The sequence below is a fragment of the Alligator sinensis genome, unplaced genomic scaffold, assembly GCF_000455745.1.
Source record: "Alligator sinensis unplaced genomic scaffold, ASM45574v1 scaffold674_1, whole genome shotgun sequence".
In the NCBI taxonomy this organism is placed as follows: domain Eukaryota; kingdom Metazoa; phylum Chordata; order Crocodylia; family Alligatoridae; genus Alligator; species Alligator sinensis.
Window position 1 is genome coordinate 117,666 of NW_005842032.1, and position 13,944 is coordinate 131,609.

The 13,944-nt window shown below is 39.7% G+C and overlaps 1 protein-coding gene across 28 annotated transcripts in view; it reads right to left on the reverse strand.

The window, feature by feature from the left end:
- Positions 1-13,944, reverse strand: part of ANK3 (ankyrin 3) — a 595,175-nt gene that overhangs the window by 87,785 nt on the left and 493,446 nt on the right. For 17 of the 28 annotated variants that reach the window (XM_025202614.1, XM_025202601.1, XM_025202598.1 and 14 more), the window contains 4 exons: positions 10,978-11,101; positions 9,169-9,180; positions 6,573-6,675; positions 579-685 (listed from right to left, as the gene is read on the reverse strand). In XM_025202614.1, the coding sequence (XP_025058399.1) occupies positions 579-685; positions 6,573-6,675; positions 9,169-9,180; positions 10,978-11,101 (346 nt within the window). The remainder of the gene's footprint in view (positions 1-578; positions 686-6,572; positions 6,676-9,168; positions 9,181-10,977; positions 11,102-13,944) is intronic. The other 11 variants (XM_025202621.1, XM_025202616.1, XM_025202619.1 and 8 more) reach the window with 2 other exon arrangements.

The following is a 13,944-nucleotide window of genomic DNA, read 5'->3' on the forward strand; positions in this document are numbered from 1 at the left end:
TGTATCACAAACACTGCTCCTCTAGGCATTTAACTTAATCATTTGTAGTACTATCCAGACACTATTGTGAAAGTGATGCTTTATGGGTAAGTGAATGGTATAATTGATGTCAAAAGACTAATTTGGGGGAAGAATGGGGAGGAACTTCAGAGATGCAAATAACAGATTATCTAACAGGGCCCCATTTTTCTAGAAAAGAGACAGTAAGCATATCATATTTTTAATTTTTTATTTAATACAATTTAATGTAATGCAATTGAAATAATCCTAAAACATTTAAAAATCAAAGCACAAGAAAAAGGAAAAGTAAAACAGGCTTACTATAAAAAGCTGTATGGGAAACCAGCTTTTATTAGCGCACACAAACTTAAATATAGAGGTCCGTTTCCAATGTAGCTTCACAAATCCTATTATGTGCTCTCATTAAAGTCAATTTGAGTTTTGCCTAGTGCAAAACCTGGAGGGTTGCCTGGGTTCAACTGGAACAGGACTAGACTCCATATCACTGATTGCTGTAGTTTATAATTTCCAGTTAACAGTACAGTTTCACATTTAATGACAAAGAAAATGTGACCTACCCAGAATGGATGGGACTTGAGACAAGGTTTACATTGTCCAAGGTGTCTGCAGCCCAGCTATAATGTCTGAGTGAATCAGAATCAAATTCCCTTGGGAATGACAGGTGCTTTAAAAAAGATAAACAAAATTTAAAAATCAACATAAGAAGTCAAACATTTGTGTCTAGTATGTACCTCTCAACTGTACTATTTTAAATGAAAATACATTTTCACTTGGCACAGTCCTGCTGATCTTCTGCTGTCAATTATTTTCTCAGAAACACATAATTCTTAAAGGCAAGTTAAAATCAATTCTATAAATTTCCTTCTTTTCTGGTTTTGCTGCATGAACCATTGTAACTTGGCCCTAAATTGAGGTCCAATATTATATATGCACAAGTTCAAGATTAAACTAAACATAATTGTTTCCACTTACCTTGCAATTAAATACCATGGTGATGGGCACTACAAAATGTTTAGACACAAAATTCCTTAGGAATCCATGCAGGGATAAGGCCTGCAGGGTTTATTCAAAATAAGCTTTGGGGTTTGGAAAGAGTTAGGATTTCATGGACTTTCACAGTCTTTGTGGTGCGATATGGAGTTCACCTTACAGACCTTCTGAACTAGCTTAAAAACCATTTCTGGAGTGCTAGCTGTTCCTACTCACTCTCTTAAATATCATCCTAACCTAGTACAGTTATTGATAGATTCATAGATTGTAAGGCTGGAAGGGACCTTGGAAGATCATTGGGTCCAGCCCCCTGCACCAAGCAGGAAAGATAACTGGGGGTCAGATGACCCCAGCAAGGTGACTGGGGTCACCTCTTGAAGATTTCCAGGGTAGGCAATTGCACCACCTCTAGAGGGAGCTTAGTCCACAGTCTGGACACCACCCTAACTGTGAAGATGTTTTTCCTAATGTTGAGCCTAAAACAGTCTTCCGGGAGGTTGTGGCCATTACTCCAGGTTTTCCCTATGGGTGCCCTCATGAACAGTTGTTCACTGAGCCCTAGATGTACTCCCCTGATGTAGTGGTAAGCTGCTACCAAGTCTCTTCTCAGCCTTCTCTTTTTCAGGCTGAAGAGTCCCAGGTCCCTCAGCCTTTCTTTGTATGGCTTGCTGTGCAAGTCTCTAATCATACAGGTGGCCCTTCACTGGACTCTCAAGTTTTACTACGTCTTTGTTAAAGTGCAGTGCCCAGAACTGGATGCAGTACTCCAATTGGGGTATCACTAATGCTGAGTAGAGCAGAAGAATCACATCCTTGGTTTTGCTGGAGATGCATCAATTGATGCATGCCAGAGTATTATTTGCCCTGCTGGCAACATTGTCATACTGCCAGCTCATATTCATACTGTGGTCTATTATTACCCCCAGGTGCTTTTGCTGGATCTTTTGTATTGTAGTTGAATTACATAATTTAAATATAAATATAGGCAAGGGAAACCATACTAAACTAACACTGACGGACTTCCAGCTGCAGATATGTCAAGGGCTGGTTCCCTGACATGTTAGTGAATTACAAAGAAAATGTGTCCTTTTTGTAAGGTCTGAGTAGAACTCAAAATAAAACCCTTTTCAGTGAAAAATTTATTTTAGTATCTAATACTTCATTTCCAAGCATTCTGTGCACAGTGGCCTGTCTTGATTTTACCTTATGATGGTGAAGAGCACCTTGGCAATAAATTCCTTCTTTCCTTACTCAAAATTAATCCGACTGTTTAAGTCATCAAATCCTATATGGCCATATTTTCATGGTGAGGTATGTAAATGATATGAATACTACTAAAAGTTTCAGGGCGTACCATCACCCTGTGCCAAGAAAATTGCTTCTCATTTTGCCCATCACTTAGTACATATAGTGCGCGTCCAGACAAGTGCGCACATGCCTCTTGCCCCGTCTCAAACCCCTTTAAGATGGGGCAAGAGACACGTGCAGGAAAGAAAAAATGTTCCCCACAGCACGGGGAGAAAATTAGACCTCTGGATAGCTGGATATCCAGGGGTCTTAAAAAAAAAAAATTAAAAAAAATCTAAGTTTAAAAGAGTGGGGCAGGGCACGGACCCCAATCACTTTTCTGCCAGGCCCCTCTCCCCTAGCAGTCCTCTGAACCTCCCGATCAATTTTCTGCCCCCCACCCCCAAAATGTAGATGCACCTAATTCTATCCTGACTAAGCAGTTGGCCCAAATAAAATGTATCATCCTAAGAAATCCTTGCCTTTCACATAACTACTGGACCATCATGGCTACAATATCACTCTAACATATCTAGAAAATGATACACTTGCACACAGGTAGGAAAATGGACTTTTCATTCCATCCAGGGAGAGCAGACACGATCTGCTGAAACTTCCTTAGCCTGACGAAGGGTTTTTGAACCTGAAAGCTTGCTTAAAAATTCTTTTCCAACTATTTAAGTTGGTCTAATAAAAATTATCAGATTCACCCAAAGAACCTTGTCTGCCTATGTCTTATACCAACACTGCTACAACCTACACCCTTGTAACATGTAGACACAGGCCTTTATAACTCCAAAATGTGTTTGTGGCTTAGGATTGGTATATCCGAGATACCAGTCTTTTCCTTATTTTCTTCTACTGCAGCAGAGATCAGATGACGCACAGGAAAGATCTATTGTGCTAAGACATTCTCTAGAAGGGTCCTGTGATTTCTGTATTCATTCCTCCCTTTTTGCCCTAACTAGTCCAAATGTGTTGATTTAAACTCATGTATTTTAAACATATGTTTGGGCAGATTTGAGGTTTGTGGAGACTCAGAGTATGGATTTGTATTTCAGGCCTGGTGCCAAGGTGGGAACTTTTGATTTGGTTGTCCTGGCTTCTTTCATATATAGACAGGTTGCTGGTTTGCTACTATTTGGTGTAACTGGTTTCAAGGTTTTACTCATCTATTAGTATGACTACCTGGGATAGACATCTGTAACTGAAGCAAGTGATTCATGTCCTTTTAATCTCTACAGTAATGATCACATTTTGGATCCTTTTTGGATATAATAAGGGTTAAGGCATAAGGATTCTGTAGCAGGTTGAGATTAAAATAACTTTTACTACTATATTTTCAGCCAGGTCTCAGCTAGAAATATATTTGTACGTGTAGAGATTTGGACATAGAGACAGCTTTAAATGTTTTTTCTACATACCTCTAGGTAGCAGGGGCCCATGAACACCACTGATCTAATATATATTTTTGCTGTTTAATTGCTGACACATACCTCAGTTTTAACTGCAGCAAGGCTCAAAACAAAGAAATTATCACTACCATTTAGGCCTAAATCTTGTGGAGAGCCATACACACAGATCTCTGCACCCACCAGTAATTTCTGTGAGAGTCTACAAGGGCTTGGAAGCCTGCCAGTATTTAACCACATGCAGTGTCCTATTTCATTGGGTGACCATCTATAGTAGCATGTTTTACTTTGAGTTTAAAGCAACTTTAATACAGTATATTATTGCTACACAGTAACCAGAAATAATCCTTAACTTACTATTTCAAATAAATACTATCAGTAAGTACCACATTTCACTAGATACTAACAACAGCTATGTTTAGTTGCTTTACTAATTGGATTACATGAGATTTCCATTATTGTTAATACCTTCAAATGCCCCAAATTTTGGTTTAAAACCTTTTTACCCATGGGCAATAAAATATGGTATGAATATTAGGGCTATTCGAAGCTTCGTTTCCCGATTCGATTCAGCAGAGATTCAGCCCAATTTGGTGGCCAAATCTCCAAATCTGAATCAAATCAGAGGACCCTTTAACCTCTCCAAATCGAACTGGAACCCTCTGAATCAATTCAGAGAGATTCGAAAAGATTTGGACATAGAGACAGCTTTAAATGTTTGATCTACATACCTCTAGGTATCAGGGGCTTGTGAATGCTGTGATGCTGAGGCTCATGGAATGTCTCACAGAATCACGGGGGGCTCCCCAGCATGCTCAGCAGCAGACACAGAAGTGGGCCAGAAGCACTCCTCAGCGTGCTCAGTCCACTTCTGGGTCCACTAGGAAGCGCACAGGGGGGCCCCCTGTACCTCACTGGCTTGGTGACTGCTATCTCCTGGGTCTGGAGGGGGCACCCGGGGTCCCCCTGTGGCTGATCACTGAGCAGGGTGCGGGGGGGAGGGGGAGGGAGCCCCCAGGGTGCTCCCTAGTAGACCCGGAAGTGGACTTGAAGTACTTCTGGTCCACTTCCAGGTTTGCCACTGAGCACGTGGAGGGCCCCCTGCATTCCTGTGGGATACTCCATGCACCCCAGCATTGCAGTGATCATGAACTGAGCCTGCTACCTCAAGGTATGTAGAAAAAACTTTTAAAGCTGTGTCTATGTCCAAATCGCTGATTCTCTGAATCAGCATCAAATCTTCAGATTTAGATTCTGCCGAATTGAATCAGGGACAGTGATCTGAATCAACTAATTGAATCACTAATCGGAATCAAATAGCACCGCTTTGCACACCCCTAATGAATATATATTACCAACATTCCAAATACCCGGTGCATCAATACTTTTTTCCATTCATTTCCTTATATATTAAAATACACTCTATATAGGTGATATACATGACTATATAAAGGACAACCAAAAGGTCTAGGTATTATTATACTGTTATTTAAGCCCCTTTTCTGGGGTGTAAACTACACTACATCAAAGCTCTTCTTTTCCACCTATGTTCTTATATAAATTTATATTTAATTTCTGAACAGGATTATGGCTTTTCTATTGTAGTACCAGTTGAGAAATTTAGCTGGATTAAAATATTTAAAGAGAGTCAATGTAGGGAATTTATAAAATAAAGCAAATAGCATGCACCTATGACCAGTATTACCTTCTATTATTATTTTCCCACACTGTAACCAATTCTAGATTCAACTTCAGGTATATTAGTAATTGTACAAATGTTTAAACTATGTAAACCAGTTAGTGAGAATAGCTTCATAACTACAAGGCCAACTTGTAGTTTATGTGAAACAAAGCAACTGAAGTCTTACAAGTGTACAAAACAGCGAAATCTATTCCATAGTTTGTGTCTGGGTTCTTTAACTGCCAGCCCACAGGCTGCATGCAGATTATGACGGGTTATGCTGCAGCCCCCAGTTCCTATTTGTACACTGCTCCCCATATTGCTCAGCTACAAAAGCAGCTGGAAGCTGAGCTCCCCTTCCCTCCTCCAGCTTCTGTGCCCTGCCCCAATCCCAGGGAGTGGGTCAGTGTGGCACAGAAAGCACAGAGTGAGTCTGAATCCTTGTGGGCTAGTGCTGCAGCAGCAGGGAGGGAGGCATGCAACAGCAAGGGTATGCACATGACATGTTGTGCAGGGGCCAAATTTTGTGTGGGTTGTGCAGCATGTGGTCACTGGCATGATACACAGGGTGTGCAGCCCCCAGCTGCTTGATATTACTATATAAAAGGTTGCCAGAATTTACATGAATTTAGGTCTCAATCCTGTAAAGTGCTGACTATGCTGACCTTAATCCAGCAAACCATTTAAGGAGTATTTATTGTTAAACACAGTTGTGGTTCCACTGAGTGCTCAGCATCTTGCAAGATGAAACTCATTAATGGCAAAGTGTTCCAGTCCTTTGTTTCAGGTCCTTTCCTTCCCCCATGGGAAATGGAGGGAACAGTGGAAGTCTTAGGAAGAATTGTGAAAGGACTGTAAAGTGTCAAGGTAAAAGATCCAGCCAAGAACATTTGGCTCAGCAAGATAGTGTACTTAAGGCACTCCAGGTCCTGTTGCTAACAGCACATGTTCATATAGGTATGATGCAGTCAGTAGCATATCCATTTGCCTTTGACTCCTCAGCCAAAATGACCAGGTTCTCTTTTATAACTGGAGCAACTTGGCAGCCTTTGGTTCAAGTCCAGAGCAAGGCTTAAACTCATACCTCTGCAGCAATAGCAAGATGTCTTAACTGATGTGCCACTATGCTTTTTGCTGAAGAACGTGAGCCTATATAAAAACGCAAGATAGATACCACATACCTGATCCTTTGGTGGCACCAGCAACTCTTCAATCATCATGCTGTCCCGTGCATAAGAACTTCGGTTCAGAGTGTAAGACCTATCCGAACTGAAGGAGCGGAGGCTGTTGTATTTAGAATTTACCATACAGCATGGATGATAATGAGATGAACAAAAAATAAAGATTAATACATGCAACTTCCAGGGCATAGCAAAAGATGATAAAATACATATAATCTATGAAGTTGAAATAAAGACTGTAAACCCCCACCCCCCGAAAAAACAATTTTTTTTTTTATTTATCTATAACATTTATCTCAATGTATGATGTTTGCTGTAGTCTTTGTTCTAAACCTATGCAAAAATATATTCAAACATTTAAATTAAGTCTGAAAAACATCTAAAATGCTCTTAGGCCTGATCCTGCAATTGGGTCTCTGTGGATGGACTCCTTGACTTCAGCAGGGCTCTGTGTGACTGCAGGTTCTGCCTATATTGCTCAAATTGTACAGCTGGAGTTTAATTTTTTTTCTTTTTTTAATTACAGGAAATGACTGTTGGGCGTTTTGCGGGAGATACTTATTCTACCTACCACTTCAATGTCCACGAAGGGCCAGAAGGGGAGACTATGCTTAGGGGCAACCAACATGGGTTCATTAGAGGCAGGTCCTGTCAGACCAACCTGGTGACCTGGTCATAGAAGGCCACAAAATCCCTGGATGCAGGTGGCGTGGTGGATATAGTCTTTCTGAACTTTAGGAAGGCCTTTGACATGGTCTCTCACCCCATTCTCATTAAAAAACTAGGAGACTGTGGTGTTGATGCCTACACAATCAGATGGGTCACTAACTGGCTGGAGGGCCGCATCCAGAGAGTGGTGGTGGATGGGTCTTATTCGACCTGGAGGGATGTGGGCAGTGGGGTTCTGCGGGGCTCGGTTCTCAGGCCTGCACTGTTGAACATCTTCATCAGCGACTTGGACAAAGGGGTAAAATGAACCCCGTTCAAATTTGCAGATGACACTAAGATGTGGGGAGAAGTGGGCATGCTAGAAAGGAGGAATAGGCTGCAATCGGACCTAGACAGGTTACAGGGCTGGGTGGATGAGAGCAGGATGGGTTTCAACACTGACAAGTGCAGGGTACTGCACCTGGGGAGGAAGAACCAGCAGCATACCTACACACTGGGGAACTCCCTTCTCATCAATGCAGAGGCAGAGAAAGATCTTGGAGTCATTACTGAGGCCAATATGAACATGGGCCAACAGTGTGGGGATGCAGTCAGGAAGGCCAACCATACCTTGTCATGCATCCACAGATGCATCTCAAGCAGGTCCAAGGAGGTGATCCTCCCCCTCTATGCAACACTGGTTAGGCCACAGATGGAGTACTGCGTCCAGTTCTGGGCACCGCACTTCAGGAGGGATGTGGACAGCATGGAGAGGGTCCAGAGGAGGGCCACCCACATGATCAGGGAACAACAGGGGAGGCCCTACAAAGAGAGGCTAAGGGACCTGAACCTCTTCAGCCTCCACAAGAGAAGGCTGAGGGGGGATCTGGTGGCCATTTACAAACTAGTCAGAGGGAACCAGCAGGCATTGGGAGAGTTCCTGTTCCCCCGAGCACTCCCAGGAGTGACAAGAAATAACAGTCACAAGCTGACAGAGGGTAGATTCAGGCTAGATATCAGGAGGCACTACTTCACAGTCAGGGCGGCTAGGATCTGGAACCAACTTCCAAGAGAAGTGGTGCTGGCTCCAACCCTGGGGGTCTTTAAAAGGAGGCTGGACGAACATCTGGCTGGGGTCATTTGTCCCCAGTACTCTTTCCTGCCACAGCAGGGGGTCAGACTTGATGATCTGCATAGGTCCCTTCTGACCCTACCAACTATGAAACTATGAAATTGGTGTACATTTTCTGAGGTTTTTTCCTTTGCTTTTTGTGGCTGAGCTGCTTTCACTTTCATTATGAAATCCCAGTTATTTATTTTTCTATTAATTACAAGCATAGATCACTTCATAAAGGTGCCTGATTTACATTTGTGTTATCTTTCGTTTGTTGCACAGTTTGAAAATTAAGAATTACAATTCTGAATATATTGTTAATAATAAAAAAACCCAAATATGCATGTTACATTTAACCCTGGAAGATACATATAATATGTGTTAGAAACCATGCTACATGTTTAGACATGCTTGTTATGTAGCAAAAAATAAATAAATAAATAAAAAATATTCAAATGAACACAAATGGCATCCAGTAAAATAAATGTGCTTTTAAACTAGTAATGTTTTTCCATTGTAAAAGCTACACCTTATTTCATCCACCTTGTGCAACATTTCTAAGCTGCCTACTATATCCATTAATTTTCTCCTAACACTGGGTCCTTTAGATTTTAATGGAAGCAGAGTTGTAACATTACTTACTATAAGCATATATTAATTAAACTTTTAAATAATAAAGGGTGTAAAGAAACCAGGGAATAGTTATGTTGCAATGAAATAAAATATGTTCTAATATTGAATGCAAAAAAGCACACCACTTCACAATGCTGAATAAAATTAAAATGAGCAATGGCAATAGCAGAGAAATGGAACAATGGGGCCATGCCTTCTTACCTGACCTTGGGACTATTTTAAAGAAATTTATAGGGGAAAAGAAATGGGAGAAACAGAAAGCAAAGAATCAGACACAGAAAAGCAAAATGCTATGGCTGGATGATTTACGTATTTAATGTATTAATTTCTTAATGTTACACTCCGAATCAAAAATAGGATCACTGTGCTTTTTCCTTGAATGCAATACTTGCCTGAAAGCCACTAAATTGGTCTCCTCTGAGAATAACACAGACATAGGCTTTGTGATGTAAAAATGAGTTACACAGCAACAAATAGCAACGGTATTATTAAAAACAAAATAACGGGAGCTTTAGTATTCTCTCAAAGAAAAAAAGAGGTAAAATTCCAGTCTCTGATCTATATCTTCAATCTTGATAATCTGCTCTCCTATTCATTTCAGTGAGATTTATACATATACAGTGAGAGCAGAAAAACTGGAAATTTGTCAGGAAGATCCTGAGCAGAATTTTGTACAAGCTCTACATTCTCTTTTTCCCCTCCTTGTTGTTATCTCATATGTACCGCATACTGAACTTACAATACAGGGATGTGCTCTGTTCACAATGTAACTGATATTTAGTAACTGAGAATGTTAGCTCTGCTAGCTAACCTAGCAAAGATGTACCAGTAATATTTTCTATCAACTAACAGATAAGCTATTTTTAAGAATACTTTAGAGCTTCCTTTAGCAGTAATATAATAGGAATATTCATTAAATTACCTGAGAATTATAAGCACAATGAAAGAATACAAAGCATTACTAAAGAGCAAATGTAGAGTGCAAGCTTCAATACCTACTACAGCCACAACAAACAAAACCGGAGAATAAATATGCAAGTTTTACCTTATGGGAGGTGCCATTTGCTCTTAGACAATGAAATAACTTTTTACAACAGATCATTAAACTATAGGAAAAAGTCCTCAGGGTTCTGGCTTCTGAGGTTTAATTATTAGCTTCAGAATAAATTCAACTGTCAACAAACACACTGCTAATCCACAACTGTGGAAGTAATATCCTATCATACTATCTTGTTTGTTTCAAGCACTGTAAAATGCAATAATCTTTAGCAAGAGTTTTCCAAAATCTAAACAACTGAGCTAGAAACAAAAGAGTTGAGATCTGCAGTGTTCAGTTATATATTAAATCTGTTACAATTTGACCTATTTTCCTTAATGAGAAATCTGTTTGTTCCTTTTCAAATTAAACCATGTAATAGATTCATTTTAGCAATACAAGGGTTAGAAAATTGTTGTTTTACAGGATTTATTATTAAAACAAATGGGAGTTTGATGGGTAGTTTGATTCCTAATTTGCTCTTTTAAAGACAAATGCAGCAAAATAGTGAAATAAATATAATTCAGAGTTTCTGGTGTTAGTCAAACTAACACTGCTTTTACATTTCCTTTGATATATTGGGTAGAGTAAGAAATATTTAAATGGACTGTCAGTATGACAGTCAATAGCTGAAAGTAACTTGCTTTTTCTCTATTAATTTTAAGGCAAATGTTTTATATAAACTGCCAACTGTTAGCAAAGAAGCACTTCTAAAATTTCCAGAGTATAAGCAGATACCAGAAAAAATGAATAATTTTCTGTATTGTTGCCACAATGAAGCCAACATGAAAAAATAATAGGAAATGAAATAGCCATGGAAATATAGTTGAGAAATATAGGATTATCTGGATGCTGATATATACAGTGTCCATTTCGTTGTAGAATAGATTTTGGCAGCATGTGAAAAAGTGCACTGGATTTGCACCATCATATTTGTGATGAAGTATAAACATAAGAAACATCAAATACAATACCTGGCAGAGCGGGCTCCTAGGCTAAAGCCCATGTATCCTTCAGCAGGCAGGGAATCATCTCCCAACTCTTTTAGATCCTGAGGTCCAAGATATTTGTCTGTGTCACCTGTCATTGCATCTTCACCTGCCAGTATAAAAGCAAGCTGAAAACAGAAGCTACGCGTTTCATAAATGTTCATGTGCTTAGTAACTCAATGCCCTTCCACTGGTTGCCAGCAAGTAATCAATCACCTCACACACCCGGAGGCTTTTTTCCATATTAGAATGTCAATTAACTACCATCCCAATGAACCTGAAAAAAAATTTCAGGGCTTGATATAAGGGCGAAATTTTTCACCAGTATAAATTCATTGATTTAAGAGCTTTTTAAGGGATGAATTTAGCCCAATTATTCGACCAACCTGAGTAGCTCTTATTTGCTGAACATTGTTTAATATATTTTCCTTTTCCTTATAGGGAAGACAAAAAGGCAAATGAAAGGCAGGTGTTCTATATTCTAAAAACAGCTGCTCTTAGTTGTCTGTTTGCAAACTACCTGGGAGAGGGCAGCATGCTTTAGTGGAGACTTGAATGGAAGATGAGGCCCACCTTGTCTTTTAATATTCAGCAGCATTTTTACAAGTGTGAATTATTACTAGATTTTTTACTGCTTTTACAGTATTATGTGGTAAGGTTCCTGGCTGATCATTTTCTTAAGTTAAAGCAAGGAATTTATTAAGAATCTTCATTCCTGTAATTGTTGCGGGGGAGGGGAGTGAAGCCATGACCACTCATTTCAACATAAGTTAGAGCAGAGCATTTGTCTAAACTATTTATTGTTAGTAAGAATCTGAAAAAAAAATGCATCTCAGTGACTACTAACTAATATCCTGCTAGCTATTAGTTCACATTTACCTAATGTTGTTGAAATTAAACTAGAAGTTTGTAAAAAAAACAAATCCTAAAAAGGAACAGATGAAATAACAGAAGTTAGTGTTTAAAAAGAAAACATTTTAGGATAAAAGGGTGGAGTCACTTTCACTAACTGCATCGGCACACCACTACAGTTTACCAAAGACTACATTCCAAAAAGTGACAGAGCAGGTCGAAAATATGCCTTTTGTGGTTTTAGGATTTGTTTCCTGTCTCCTGTACAATGCAGAGTAGTACAAAGCACTGTAGCTAAGCTTATTACATTTATAAGTTCAAACTCTATCACATTTCCTCTTGAAGCAATTTTTGAGCCCATAGAGGTTGCACAATAGAGAAATGAGTTTAGACAGTACATTCTAAAAAGTTGATTGATTCAGAAATCTCAGCTACATTTTTCCAATTCCTTCATTCACTTGAGTTTAGAATTTCCATTCACTTTACTCAGGAAACCACAGAGGAGCTCTGTTTTTAAACTACCAATCAATTCTAAAAATAACCTTTCAGCTTTACAAACGGCAAAATAAACAGATCAACTTTCTCCTGCAAGCCAGCAACACAGATTATTTTAAGTAACAATTTAAAGGCTAAAATCTTTGTAATATACTATAGAGCATAAAACATCAGAAACAGAAACATTTAATACTAGGTTCAACTTAAAAAAAGTCTTACTGTTTTGGAAAGCCATTTTCACCAGTCTGGTGTATAAGAATTTTTTTCCTGGTGTTTCCAAGAATTCCTATTAGTCCTATTAGTCCTTAAGCAGTGATTTAGAGTTAATCTCCAAACCAGCGCAAGCAAACTAATCCCTGTGGGTCATATTCACTTTCCACACAACAACTGAGATCTTCTTAACATCTTGATCTCTTCATATGTATTTTAAGGCATGTGCATCTTTGTCCTCTGAACTCAGAGCAAAGTTCTTTTCAAATATGAAACAAAATGAAAAATAATGACAACTGTTATTTGAAGTTAAGATCCTTTTTAATCACTCTGTAGACATCCTTTTAAAGCTTCTTCTGATTGGATTAAAAACTTCTTTGGCAAGCCTCTTGAATGGTGACATAAATGCAAGCACTTGAGTTATTTGTATGTAAATAGGGGTACTGCTAGGGTGTAGTTTTTCTGTAATTTGATACCAAAGCTCACAGGCTAAACATGTAACATTGGGACTGCCTAAATTCATGGGAAACAGACCTCGGCACAGTACATAATCAGTAGGAGACTCCTGCAGAATTTGTATTAATGAGTAATAGACTGGATCATTTGCTACAGATACAAGACTATTAGAGAAAGAAACATTAAAATGTTGGTTGGTTAGGAAGTGTCACTGAGCTGGCTGTGATTTTTTTCAGCAGAAATGACAACGTTTCTTTATGGCCATCTTCAGGTGAAGAGCGCATAAAAAGGGAGTTGCCCTTGAGCTCTGTAGTAGACATGTGTGCCTGCAGGAAAATCTGCCTTCTTTGCTAAAGCATAACTTTTTGGTGAACCAGCCACAGACTGACTGCTGCAGCTGGAGATAGAAGTTTTTGGTGAAACAGCCACAGACTGACTGCTGCAGCTGGAGATAGAGGAAAGTAAGCAGTGGTGACTGAGGGTATGGCTGCCTTGGCTGCCAGAGAGCTGTTAGATTTGTCACCACCAAGACCCACAAAATTATCACCCCAAGTCAAGAGAGGGGAGAGAGAATACTACTTTTGTGCTACAGAGCCACAGGCAGTGAGAGAGGGTTGTGTGCATAACTCAATCTTTGGGTCAGGTAGAAAATTCTTTGTCCCTGTGCCCTCCCCTACCTCTCCCCCGACTCCCCTTTCACTGCTGCGCTGTCTCTCTGCTCTGCTCCACCCCCGGATTCCACTATGTTCAGCTTCTTTGCAGTTCTCCCCTGCCTGCTTTTGCAGCAGAGTGAAAATGAATGAAATGCTCTGTGCTGGCACTCCAGGGACTGGGATTTTAATCTCTTCTCCTGTGCTTCAAGCACATCCAGGACAGAGCACAACACAGGAGTCACTGGAAGGAAAATGCAACATGGAGGGAGAGCTGGGGGCCTCTCCC